At 41.0% G+C, this 12,565-nt stretch overlaps 1 protein-coding gene across 6 annotated transcripts in view; it reads left to right on the top strand.

The window, feature by feature from the left end:
- The window catches only part of SNAP25 (synaptosome associated protein 25), an 83,609-nt gene that overhangs the window by 3,622 nt on the left and 67,422 nt on the right, over positions 1-12,565 (top strand). The window contains exon 1 of one of the 6 annotated variants that reach the window (XM_086335090.1): positions 5,716-5,779. The exons of 4 other annotated variants lie outside the window; for them this stretch is intronic. In XM_086335090.1, the coding sequence (XP_086191216.1) occupies positions 5,739-5,779 (41 nt within the window). In that variant the 5' untranslated portion in view covers positions 5,716-5,738. Of the gene's footprint in view, positions 1-5,715; positions 5,780-12,565 lie in introns of those variants that run through there. One more of the 6 variants, XM_086335089.1, reaches the window with a different exon arrangement.

Here is a 12,565-nt window from a genome sequence, read left to right as displayed (position 1 = left end):
CTGCCAAGTAAAAGTTACAGCACAGGTAGAACTACAAGTTAAACAAACTCAAGTTATGCTCAGCAGACCCTAAAGATGCCCATCTATTTGGGTGGAGTGGGAGGCTTGTAAAGGGGAATATGCTAGAACAGTGAGTTAGAGCCATCTATGAAAGGCCTTGAATGCTACACTGAGGAATTAGTGCTTTATCCTTTGAAGATGATTTCTGAGCAGAAGCTGGTGTACAAAGTAGCCATGTCTTTTTTTAGCATTTTGGAATTGCTGTTGACCGAATGGAATTAAATTTGCATTCTCTCATAAATAGACAGTGGCAAAGTGTTATCATAAAGGATGATAAATTAAAAAAATAATAACCAGTCCTCATTTAGTCATCTGTTAAGATCACCCTGCATGGAGGGAACGGAGACTCAGATATAGAGAATGGACTTGTAGGAGAAGCAGAGAGTGGGACAAATGGAGAGAGGAGCATTGGCATATATACACTACCATGTGTAAAATGGATAGCCCGGAAGTGGCTGTGTTACGCAGGGAGCCTGCCTGGTGCTCTGGGATGGCCTAGAGTGGTGGGATGGGAGGAGGGGAGGGGAAATATGTGTAATGATGGCCGATTTGCACTGTTGTACAGCAGAAGCCAACATAATACTGTAAAGCAGTTTTCCTCCAATAAAAAAAATAAAGGAAGCCAGATATCTCAAAAAATAATAAATTTTAAGAAAGATCATCCTGCAGTATACACATGGGCTTCTAAGTCCTACCCAGAAGTTAATTGTAAGTTTCAAATTTTAATTATTGACTGGAACAAATTATTCAAGATGAGTGTCTACCAAGAAGGTCGAGAATCGGGTCAGAAATCTGGGGATGAGAGGTATCCAGAAGGTACACTTGAATAATAATCATGTGGAACACTCTTGTGGACTCTCTGAGTATTCTGCATTGTCAAATACACTAACTGGATAGATGGGGAAAGAGGCCAGGCTTTCTATTCATGTTTCAGGCAGCATGACACATACAACCAGTTCCCAGTGGCCAAAACTGGAGAAAAAAGAAAGGAAGGAATAAAAGATGCTATGATAAAAGTTTGAAAAACTGAGGTAAAGTGGGCAGTATATCATATTTCTTTCCCTACCATCCTAGCTGAATTTTGCTGATTACTGTCACTCCAGGGCTTGCTTGAGGTCTGAGCTATACCCATTTTGTTTTTAATCTTGTGGTTGCTACTCTCACAGCAGAGCTTCACAATTCCAAATTCTAATGTAACTGCTGAACCTGAAATAGTCCCTGGCTTCATGTGGAAAAATAAATGGCAGTTGCAGATATAGATCTTGTTGCTATTTCAATTCTTGCTCAGAAGTGTCAAGGGACTATTCTCATCTGTTCTTTACCAAAACACTGGCAGGAGAGACATCCTTAGGATAACATGTTGATTTCCAAGTTGACTCCCTGGGGCGAAATTGCAGATAGTGACGTTTGATGCTTTAGAAGGTCAGGCTGATGGTTATTAAACTGAGTGCAGAGGGCCTTCCAAGTTATTAAGTAGAAGGGAGGAGATAGAACAGAGCACTGAGGAAACAGAACATGGTGAGTGGAGAAAGTTTTTTAAAAGTAATCTTACAAAAGGAAAGAGGCTTCAGAGAAATTTCCAGAGAATGCTGTCTGCACTTTGAACTCTTCAGAATTACTTTCATTGCTGTAATGATAATAGCTACTTGTTTCTACATAATTTTCTTCACAAGGATCTCAAAGCACTTCACCCAATATAAAATCCAAGCAGTTTCTAATGTCTAAATAAATGATGCAAACCATAGTCAGTTCATATATGATATTAGTAACATTTAGTAAGCCATAAATCTGAGAACAGAAATACCCAAAGCAGTGACTAATCAGAATAGGTCTGTGGGGGAGAAGAGTGAACCTCTAATTCTAAAAGCTTTTACCTGTGCTAGCTCACTGAATCCTCGTAACAGTCCTGTAATCAGGGTACCATTATTGTTTCCATTTTACAGAAGAGGAAACTGAGGCAAAGAAAGGCTAAATAACTTGCCTAACATTACAGAGCAGAGCCAGGGTTTAAATGCAGTCTGTGTGATTTCAGAGTCTAAGCTATACACTCTGCGACCTCTTGCATCATCTACATTTTTCATGTTGGCCAAATAGAGCACAGAATATACATGATTTTTTGTTTGTTTGTTTGCAGTATCTTTCCCCTTTCAGTTTGATGGCAGAGCATGATGGCAAGGATGCTTGCTGATCAGGAGCCAGGAGATCTGGATTTAGATCCGAAGCAACTGTTTTTTCTTTTCTTTTCTTTTTTTTTTTTTTGATAGATTTTTTTTTAATTTATTTTTTATTATTTTTATTTTACTTTATAATATTGTATTGGTTTTGCCATACATCAACATGAATTTCTTTAAATGAATCATTCAACCACTATTGAATGGTGGAACTGAGTTCCACTTGGAACTCAATTTCTTCATCTACTGAATGACAGAATTGAATGAATGTTTTCCAATATCCTTACCATATTAATGAAGTTAATGAAATCAGTGGTGAAAAGTCTAGGTGGGTGAGTCTGAGCCAGTTTACCTGGTGGTCTCAGAGGTTACTGCCTAATACTGCTTCAGTAACTGACCTGACTGCCTCTCTCAATGTGAGATTAATTATATCCACCGCTCCTCTGCTCCTCAGTGTTTCTCTCTCTTTTTTCCCCCTCAATAATTTCTTTGACATCATCTTTCTGAGGCCTTTCTGGTCAGACTTAAGAAACCTTGACTTTTTTCTCAAAGGCCTAATCTGAGTCATCACTGCTTTGGGGGATCTCCCCTCCTCAATCAGATTTATTGCTGTCTGGCACAGACTGTTTTTTTCAACCTGCCTAAACTTTTTATAATTCTTCTTTCAACCCAACTAACTTTTTAAAATTTTATTTCTAAACCCCCTTTTGATCATGTCTTCTGTCTGATTTAAAGCAATTTATTAGCTGCTATATCCTCATTCTTCTTTCTTCTCCTACCTCTTAGAAAAGGGGAGAGAGAAGCTTTTTATAGAGTCTGTGAGATCATAAGTACTTAAAAAGCAACATTTTCATATGAACTGAATTACATGATTTAAGTAGCCAGCTCAAAAACTAATAAAATTTGGAGGATGGGGAGAAGGTGGTGAAATAACATTACAAAAAAGTTTCAAGGATGAGGGACTAGGAGAGAAGGAAGCTTTAAAGGCTATGAGATTTAAAGTTCAGAGGTTACAGCTGGCGGAACAATATATGTTAATTAAATTCATAGTCACGTGGGGATTAAATTCACAAGTTCCAGAAAAGCCTTGTTCCCCTTGTTGCTATAACCTCATTCTTACTGCAGACTTCAGCATCTTTCCATCAAAGTAAAGCATGAGGAGATGCTAACTGATTTTCTTACTGCTGACTCACAGAGGTTAGTTTCAGTAGTGATTAACTAATAAGAAGAACAAATCTGTATCCCCAAAAAGAGATGGGGGAAAATCCTATTGAAGTGTTAGTGCTTCCTTTTAAATGCTTAACAACCATTCTGGAGGAACTCAAAGTGAATTAACAATGCTCAGACTGGATTGGTGCTGAATGACAGCTGCGCTAGGTTTGTGAATTGCTTTCTGTGGTTTTGAAAAATAAATTTGATCCTCTTAGTTAGTAAAACAAGCTGAAGTATAATCCCTGTGAAGGGAAAATTAAAACAACTTACTTATCTTTTATTCTATTGTTGGGTTTTTGTTACTGATTTTATTTGGTTCCTATTACCGAAAGGGGCTTCCCTGGTGGCTAGACTGTAAAAATCTGCCTGCAGTGTGGGAGACCCAGGTTTGATCCCTAGGTTGAGAAGATCCCCTGGAGAAGGGAATGGCCACCCACTCCAGTATTGTTGCCTGGAATTGTTACCTCCTCCAGGACAGAGGAGTCTGGTGAGCTACAGTCCATGGGTTAGCAAGAGTCAGACACAACTGAGCAACTATTGTGTTATATTACCCAGAAATGGCTAATTCTCATATCTTAAATTGAGACTGCACTTTCTGTCCGCTCACCTCATTTTCCAAAATTGTCCATTTCATACTTGAAGAAAAGGTTGTTTTTCTTCTAGAATGGTTCTAGGTTCAACAAAATGCCTATCTTGTCCCAGTTTCTCCATCATTTTCTATATCCAAATGACCCTACTTATAGATTTTGAACTTGAGAGATGATTTTTTATGCCTACAGGCTTGAGTGAGTGGTTTCTGTTCTTTACTGATGACATGTAAGAAAACAAAAGCCTCTCAGCTGCCCCCAGAGGCCAGAGTTTCCCTGGGCTCCTGCCTCATCCCTATTCTAGAGAAATCTTTCAGTGAAGCTTAGAGAGTCCTGCAAGTTGAACAGAATTCCCTTTCCACAGAGAATCTCAAGCCAAATTGCTGATCTCTTTTATTCATGTTCTGTACAGTTTCAAAGAATAGTGACTGACAAATTGTGAAGCAGTATATTTCTTAAATTTCACTGAGGTTGGTCTGACAGCCAGTTAGAGGCAAATCACACTGCAGCATAAACAGAAAGTAGAGGGAAATAAATGCCAGTAAGTCTGCTAGGAAGAACACTGGCAAAAGATTTCAGTATGCAATAGTTCTATCGAGTGAATTTTTTCATTTTCATAGGACAGTCCATTATAACTTCATTATGATACTAGAAAGCAAGATAGTATTCCTGATTTATGCTTGAGAAATTGCTGAATATATGAACTTTTTCCAGTTTCAAAGTGACTATCCCTCTATTCCCTCCTCAAACATAAATAAGCTGTCATTATAGCACTCTTCACTAATTAATTCAACAGATATTTATTGAACGTCTGTCTTGTCCCAGGAAAGCAGTACTGGTTAGTGAAGATAGAGCAGTGAATAAAACATACATGATTCTGCTTTCAGTGTATTTTTGCTGGGCATCCGTTCTTGATGTATTTTTCTTTTAGAAGACACATTTCACATAGACTCCCTTTTAGACTCAAGGACATGAACCCAACTTAGAAAAATATTTGGCTCTCTGTCCAAAATATGCAACTGATTGAAGGTTTCTACTCAGTGATCAGTGTCCATGGAAAGGTTGCCATCATAAGCAAAATGTAAATTAAGAATCATCCTTAGCCATCTAGGAACTTAGGAAATATCTAAGATATTCCTGTGTGCAAATTTGTCTCTATTTGTGTGGCAACAAATTAGGATATCACTCAATTTCCTTTATATTCCTGTTATATTACAGTACCCCAATCTCTCCCTATATAGACCATTCCCCACCACTCATGGACAGAATAGGTCAGGCTTCAAGAAACATAGTATTTTCTAGGTCAGAAAACCTAGTCCCAACTATAAAATTCATGGCACAAAGCAAGAATAGAGTGACTGAGAAAAACAGCAACATCTTTTAGGTGACAGTACCTCGCAAGCCAATCCACTCCCCTCCTCTGAAAACTCCCTTAAATAAGTTTCAAAGATTCAGGAACAAACAGAAGAATGTAATGATCTCCCAGCTCTTGCTTTTCAGAATCTACCTCTCCTTACCAATAAGCAATGCTCCCATCTTCCTTATAAGATTTATCACATTGCTTTGTAATTATGTACTTGTGAATTTCTCTACCCTAACGGACTATAAAGGTCTTTGAGACCAAGAGCAGTGTCTTAACCATCTTTGAATCCTCAGCACTTGTAACAATTCCTGTCACACACCAGGTATACAGAAAAAGAATGAGTGAATGGGAATGCCAACTACCCCTTTGCAGCAAATTCTACCACTGTAAGTAATTTCTTCTTTTATTGATCAGATATTATGATCAGAACAACTCAGAAATACAGATTCACCCTAAATGTTGGAATAAAATTATGTCCTAAAGAATTACGTTTGTTCATCCCAACTAGCTGCCAAAGTTTGGCAAATAATTAATTTTTCTGACCTGCTGTTTTATCACCTATGAGTGAAGAGTTAAAATGCTAATGAAGAATCAGAAGAATCTCAAGAAAAACCTTACTAAAAGTAGGTTTATATTCAGATATGAAAAACCACTGAAGAATGAAGAATATTGCCTATGAGTGATTTAGGCCAGTTTCACATATAAAGCCAAGCTGTTTAAGATATATAAGCTGTTAAAATTCTTTACTTTTCATTAGGATAGAAAGGATATTTTTGATATTTTTGCTGCCTCTCTTCGCATGTTTCCTGAGACATATAGTCAATGGAGACAGACTGGTGGCTTCAGCTCACTCTTGTTGTTGAGGCCATGTATTTTGCTCGCTTCTGTGATGGAATGGTGGCCTGGTATATACGAACTCTCCATGTTGAGTTAACTTCTGAGAAAATGTCCTCCAAACACAATAATTTCTAATTTGTCCTTTCAAACATCCAGTGTCCTCTTGCCTAGGAGAGAAAACTAAACTGAGACATGATGTGGTAAATTAGTCCCATTTATCATCCACCTGCCAATGCAAGACTCAGGTTTGATCTCTAGGTCGGGAAGACCCCCTGGAGAAGGAAATGGCAACCCACTCCAGTATTCGTGCCTGGAAAATCCCGTGGACTGAGAAACCCAGCAGGCTATAGTCCATGGGGTTGCAAGACAGTTGGACATGACTTAGCAACTAAACAACAACAATCGCTAAGAAAAAGCCATTACCAACGGAGCATTGAATTTTGCATCCCCCTCCCCCGCCCCTGCCAGTCCTTCTCTTGAAACAAGTCTAAAACCACTGAGCGGTTACTCTGTGCCCTACTTTCCCCAGCTGAGTGAAGGCACCACTTGTTGGCCACCAGACTTGTTGCATGCCCACAGTACGCTGTGCTAGACCTTGGCATACGTTATCTCATTTAATTTCCATGGCAACCTTAAAAGCCTTTGGAATTTTTGTCTCTCTGACTGCAAAGCCCATGCTTTTCCCTACCACCTCATAAATTTTCTCATGAGTCGCACACAATACATTGAGATCTTCTTTTAGAAAATGTGCTCTGATGTACAGAACATGAGTCAGCAAAGTCTGAAGAATTCTGTCCTCTGGATGAAAAAGTTCAGGTGAGATATGGTGATGTGTGCTACCTGGAGAAACTCATTGAGCGCTGAATCAAGCGTCAGAGGGCTGCATACCCAGCCCATCCCTGCCGCTTCAGTTATATCACCCTGACCAACTTGCCCAGCTTGGACTGAGCCTCAGTTTTCACATCTGTGTGAAGAAAGCAGTGGCAGCCTTGCATGCGTCTTGTGATGCTATGTGATGCTGAGCTTGTGGAATATTGTTACCTGCCCCAGGGAAAGAAGGAACTGGTGTCATCATGTTCCACTGTCCACCGTTTGCGGCGCCAGATGTCCAGTGTGCTTTATCGCAGGTCACATAAAGGCCATGTGCTTCTCTTCCTCTTTGTAGTGTGGATGTTGCTTATGGAAACAACAGGTCACACCACCACATTATTCTTTTATCTTCAGCAGCATGCATGATAAAATGGAAAAACGTGTCAACAGTCTTTGGTTTTTCTATTTGTGCAAGGATTTTTCAAATGCTTTTGAATAGCACCTCTGCTCTGGGAATGGCTTTGCGAGTCTCAGGATAGCTTTTGGAAATGAAGAAACTTGGGCTATGCTTTATCAAAGCACTGGTCCCCTCTTGCTTAAGGCCTTAAGTGTTAAGGCCCTTGAGGAGTTAGAGATGATATGCAAAATTCCCTGCTCTGCTTTAGCTTAAGAAAAAAATTTGCTGTAAGTTAGTGAACTGTTGCTGAAGCTACATCTGTTGGCTTCATTTTGTATTGAGTGTTAATGTTTTTGTTGGGGACCATTGGGCTCCTTATTAAATATTGTACGTGGGCATGTGTGTTTTTGTATATGCACATAATATATAGGCAGAGAGGTACAAACACAGACTCTCTTGCAGCCAGCTCCAGGTACAAGATTCCTACATGTGTCACCTCATCAAAACCTTTACCTTTATTCATGAAAACCAATAAATATAAAATCAAATATATAATAGAACAAGTCATGTGAACTGCAAAATGTATGCTCCAGCCTGCATTCACAGAATGATTTCCCTCCAAAGTTGGAAAATGCTCCCAAAGCAATTCTCTACGCAGCAGCGACCTTACATTTTAGGGGAATTCTTGCAAATTGAGACCCACAAAAGGAGGAAGGGCTTCAGAGATAAGTGTACTCAGGCACAGCAAGAATATCTTGGGTCCTGGCTTCCCCCTTATCCCTCCCAAGATGCAGAACATGCCCTCAGAAGATTTGCAGCTTGGAGGAGCAGAAAATGTAACCTCTCTGTGGATAAGAAAAAGAAAAAGCCAAATGGAGGACTGGGCTCTACTTGCTCACTGCCTGTTTCCCATCTTACAAAGCACTTAAGTTGGGTGTTGGAAGGGCAAATAAAGAAAGGAGTGGAAGGAATGGTGGAAACTATCTTCCCAAAGAGTGAAGGTTCCCATTTTAAGGGACGAGGGAGGAATTAACAAGTCTGAGAGGCAGAGAATGGATGCTCCTTCCACACAGCTAATAAGAGAGGAAACTTGAGTTTTCAGATCCCAAGCACAATACTGCTGACCCTCCACAGTCATTGCTCTTTACTCTGGAACATTGGCTCTCAAACTGTCATCTCTGTACCAGCTACATCAGTGTCCCCCGAGTTTGTTAGAAATGCAGCTCTCAGGCCCCATCCTGTCCCACTAAGTCTGAAACTTTAGGGATAGGGCAAGAGCCTTCCTGTTTCATCACTTCCAAGTGATTCTGGTACATGCTGCAGTTTGAGAACCAATAGCCTTTAGTAGGTCCTTCAAGTTTTCACCCTGATCTTGAATGGGGTCTGATGAGGATGAGGCATTTCCCCTGTTCTCTGCCACACAAAAGCTGTGCCTAGGTATTTGGAGAGAGAAGTCCTGTCCTGGGCCTCTGGTTAGAAGTGTCCACTCACTCTTCTGACGTAGTTAATAATATATGGATGCTGTTGCCCATCAGAATGAGTTTGAAGGATGAGGAAGACAAATGTCCACAGAATGAAGACAGGGGTCATGGGTGGAGAACGTAGGGCTCCTTTGTTATCTTTTCCCCCCTGCGACAATCTCTGGCTCTTAGATTCTTCCTCCCCAAACTTAGAAAAATTTAACATCTCACCAAATGACAGAGTAGCCCCTTCTTTCTGCAGTTCCAGCTTGCAGCCTCTGAAGGATACCAGAGAGGAAACAGTACCCACTGTGCAAAGAATAAAGCACTTCTCCATGCCTTTGCTTTGGGCGCTTCAGTAAACTGCAGCTGGTGCAAGAAGGGAGTCTGACCTTTTCCACTCATCCTGCATGTTTTGTTTTCTGCTCTGGATCAGAGCACCAACTGTCCTTAGAAAAAGGATCCTGACAGCTCACATCAGGATCTGTGTGATTTCTGTCCTCAGCTCACACAGAACCGTAGGTTTGAGCTATGGCAGAATGTACAAATGGCATTTAAAAAATAATAATAATAACAAATGACCAGGCTCAGAGCTAAATTATTTACCAGGCCACAGGGTGAGCATTAAGCAGGACTCCTAACTCACAGTTCAGTGCTCCTCTCCGGTCCTGTTCTTCCTTGCCAGTCCTGCCTCAGCTCTTCCAAATTTCCTCTCCACTCAGGAGATGTCTCAATCTGCTGTTCCCCTCAGAGATCTCAGGCTTCAAATGGTGACCCAACATTTATAAAAGCATTTGAGGAACATTTTGATTCTGAGCTGCCAGGTAGAGCATCCTAAAATGATTGGCTATATTGCTTGTGTCTATTCGGGTTTTGCACATAACAGAAAAACCCAAATATAAATTATTTAGGCAAAAATGGAGATGCATGGTTGCTCAAAGAATCTGAGTAAATGTTGAACAGCCAAACCATGAGAAGGACAGAGAGGTTGCTGGAATTCAGGAACAACCCAAACCTAGTGTTTAAGCACCTCCAAGGCTCTCCTGCTGCCTCGTGTCAGTGCTTCCTTCTGTACACTGACTGCACTTTCTCTCCTTAAAAAGTCAGTTCCTCCCTCCATATACCAGAAACATGGATGCCTAGTTTGTGCTCCCTGCACATCCACTATTGAAAACGGACGGCCCTCTATTGTCTACTGCCCATGTTAAAAGCCCTCAGAACAGCTCTGGCTGGTGCAGCTTGGGCCAGGTGCCCAGCTTATATCAGTTGATTGTGGGTGTGAACATCATGCAAGATTATGTTTTATGTGCTGGAACCACACAATGCAGTTGAGGGGAGAACCAGGTTCAGGGTTCGTATGATAAGCCGCAGTGTCTCCTACATGCACAGACTTAATTTTTATCAGGTCACTTACCAAATCTGGAGAACCCCATAGACAGAGAAGCCTAGCAAGCTACGGTCCATGGGGTCGCAAGAGGCAGACATGACTTAGTGGCTAAACTAAACCAAACCAAAACCAATATTTAAAGACTTTTTTTTTTTTTTACAAATTGCTTCCCGTGATATGACCTAGTTTTTTAACTTCATGACAGCTCGCGAAAGGAAAGTTATTTTAAAAGTAACCATTTTGTGGCTATGCAAACTGAGGCATCAGAAATTTGACTGCCCTGGGAAACATCAGCTACCTACGTAAGTTGACGACAGTGCCAGCTCAAGGAAAAGGACTGATCAGATGGCTGGTTTTGCTTTTAATCCATGGTTAACAAGCTAATGACCCCAGGCTTAATACTGTCCACAGGCTTGCTTTATTGGGCCAGTGCTGAGTTTGCAAACACTTTAAATCTGAGTGCCTTAACACAGTATTTCTGTTTCAATTTGCCACAGAGCCTAGCACTAAATGTCTTTATATACCTGCTTCAATTCACACATCTATTATTTTGCCAGCCTGTAAGGGCATTTGAGTTTGTTTCCACTACCTAAAAGTAGTGATTTTCTTGGTGATTCTATGATCCTGTCAGAATCAGATCCATCTAGAAGTTTCCTGGGTTATCTTTTCCTAGACTTCATAAGTGATGTCAGTATTTGGAGACTAGATTGGTTGTATTAAATAGGCCAACCAAGTTTGTTTTTGACTTTTAATCTGAATAGAGTTAGCTTTTTTTTTCTCCCCACTGATCCTCCTGGCAATCAATCTAAGGAAGTCTTTGGATCCCTTTGCAGGGTGATATGTTTTAATGTATAAGATGAAATACTTAGGATTTCATAGGAAATCAACTAAAGTATAGCTATCAAAATATTTAAATTGTGGGATAGCAATATATAATCTTTTAAGTATTTAAGTATTAAGTAACAATGTTTGGTCCAATAACTACCATAATTTCGAAGTGGTGCTGAGAATATAATATTCTGAGATATTTTCAACCACTGTAAAGTAATATGAAAACATCCTAAGATTTCTACTGGCAGCTCATTAGGGTTTGAGCCCTCCCGGTGGTGGGGTGGGAGGAGGCTGATGGAGGGAGCAAGGGGAGTCTACATGCCATCTAGGTACCAGTGACAGCCGGGAGACCCTGAAGCCATTAGTCTTTGTTATGAAACAGTTGACCTTAAAACTTAGTAGTTTGAAACAGCAACCATTTCTGATCACTTATGGGTCTGTGGGTAACCTGGGTGGTTTCTTATTCAGCTAGTAGATTGGCTGGAGTCCTGTTGGTCCATGATGTCTTCACTTCTGTGAATGGTGGTGGGTCCTGGCTCTTGGCTGGGGCAATAGGAGTGACTGGACCACATATCATCCAAAAACAGCATGAGCGGGCAGGCCGCCATGTTTCTCATTTCCAAGTCCATTGAGGCCACGTTCATTATCGTCCCATTGGCCAAAGTAAGTCATGTGGCCAAACATACAGTGAGTGGGGGAGGGGCCACCCAAGATTGTAAATACCCAGAGGGGAATTATTTCAGCCATTTTTATAAAATTATCAACCACAGCCCCCACCAATCTTGGGAGCATAAGTCACAGAAACCCCTCCACCACCACAGGCTGGGCTCGAGGCTCTGCCTGTCCATCTAGGGGCTTCCACTAATTTCCACAAAGCAGGGAACTTGGGCATGCATGATTATGACCCTGTCACCCTATAGGCCTCAGTCCCTTCCTCAGCTAGAGTTGGAGCCCTTGGCCTAAGCTTGGATATCCTTGAGTCAGGAAGGCACCTGTAATCTTTTACTGAATCTCTCCAAGGTGGCCAAGAAATCATAGATCCAGATGTCTAGTCAATTCAGGAGGCAAAGGGAAAATTTTCTGCTCTAAACATTGAGGATGAGTAAGCATTTCTGTGCTCCAACTGGAGAAAAACATCAGTTTCTTACTGTTTTGTGATGATGTTCCTTTACCTGAAATTTCACTCGGGGTTGTCTCAGTGAGTTTGTATTTGAAGTTTTTTCTTTGTCCTTCCAGAAGTCTCCTCTGTATAAGAAAACCCTGCTTTGTCCTCTAATTGCAAAAGCTCCCCATAACGGTAGAAGCCGCCCTCAGCCAACCCACTATCCAATGAGGGCTTTGGAAATGAGAACCCGAGGGAGGAGGCAGTGGGAAAACCCTGAAAGCTTTTCAGCGGTGCTGCTGCTTCACGGAAAACAAGCCAGATACCTGCATCAGGACCTCGCAGCAG

The sequence above is a fragment of the Bos grunniens genome, chromosome 13 (assembly GCF_055505025.1).
Source record: "Bos grunniens cultivar Pamir isolate PY7600 chromosome 13, Bosgru_T2T1.0, whole genome shotgun sequence".
Classification (NCBI taxonomy): domain Eukaryota; kingdom Metazoa; phylum Chordata; class Mammalia; order Artiodactyla; family Bovidae; genus Bos; species Bos grunniens.
This window is presented reverse-complemented; position numbering and strand designations above follow the sequence as displayed.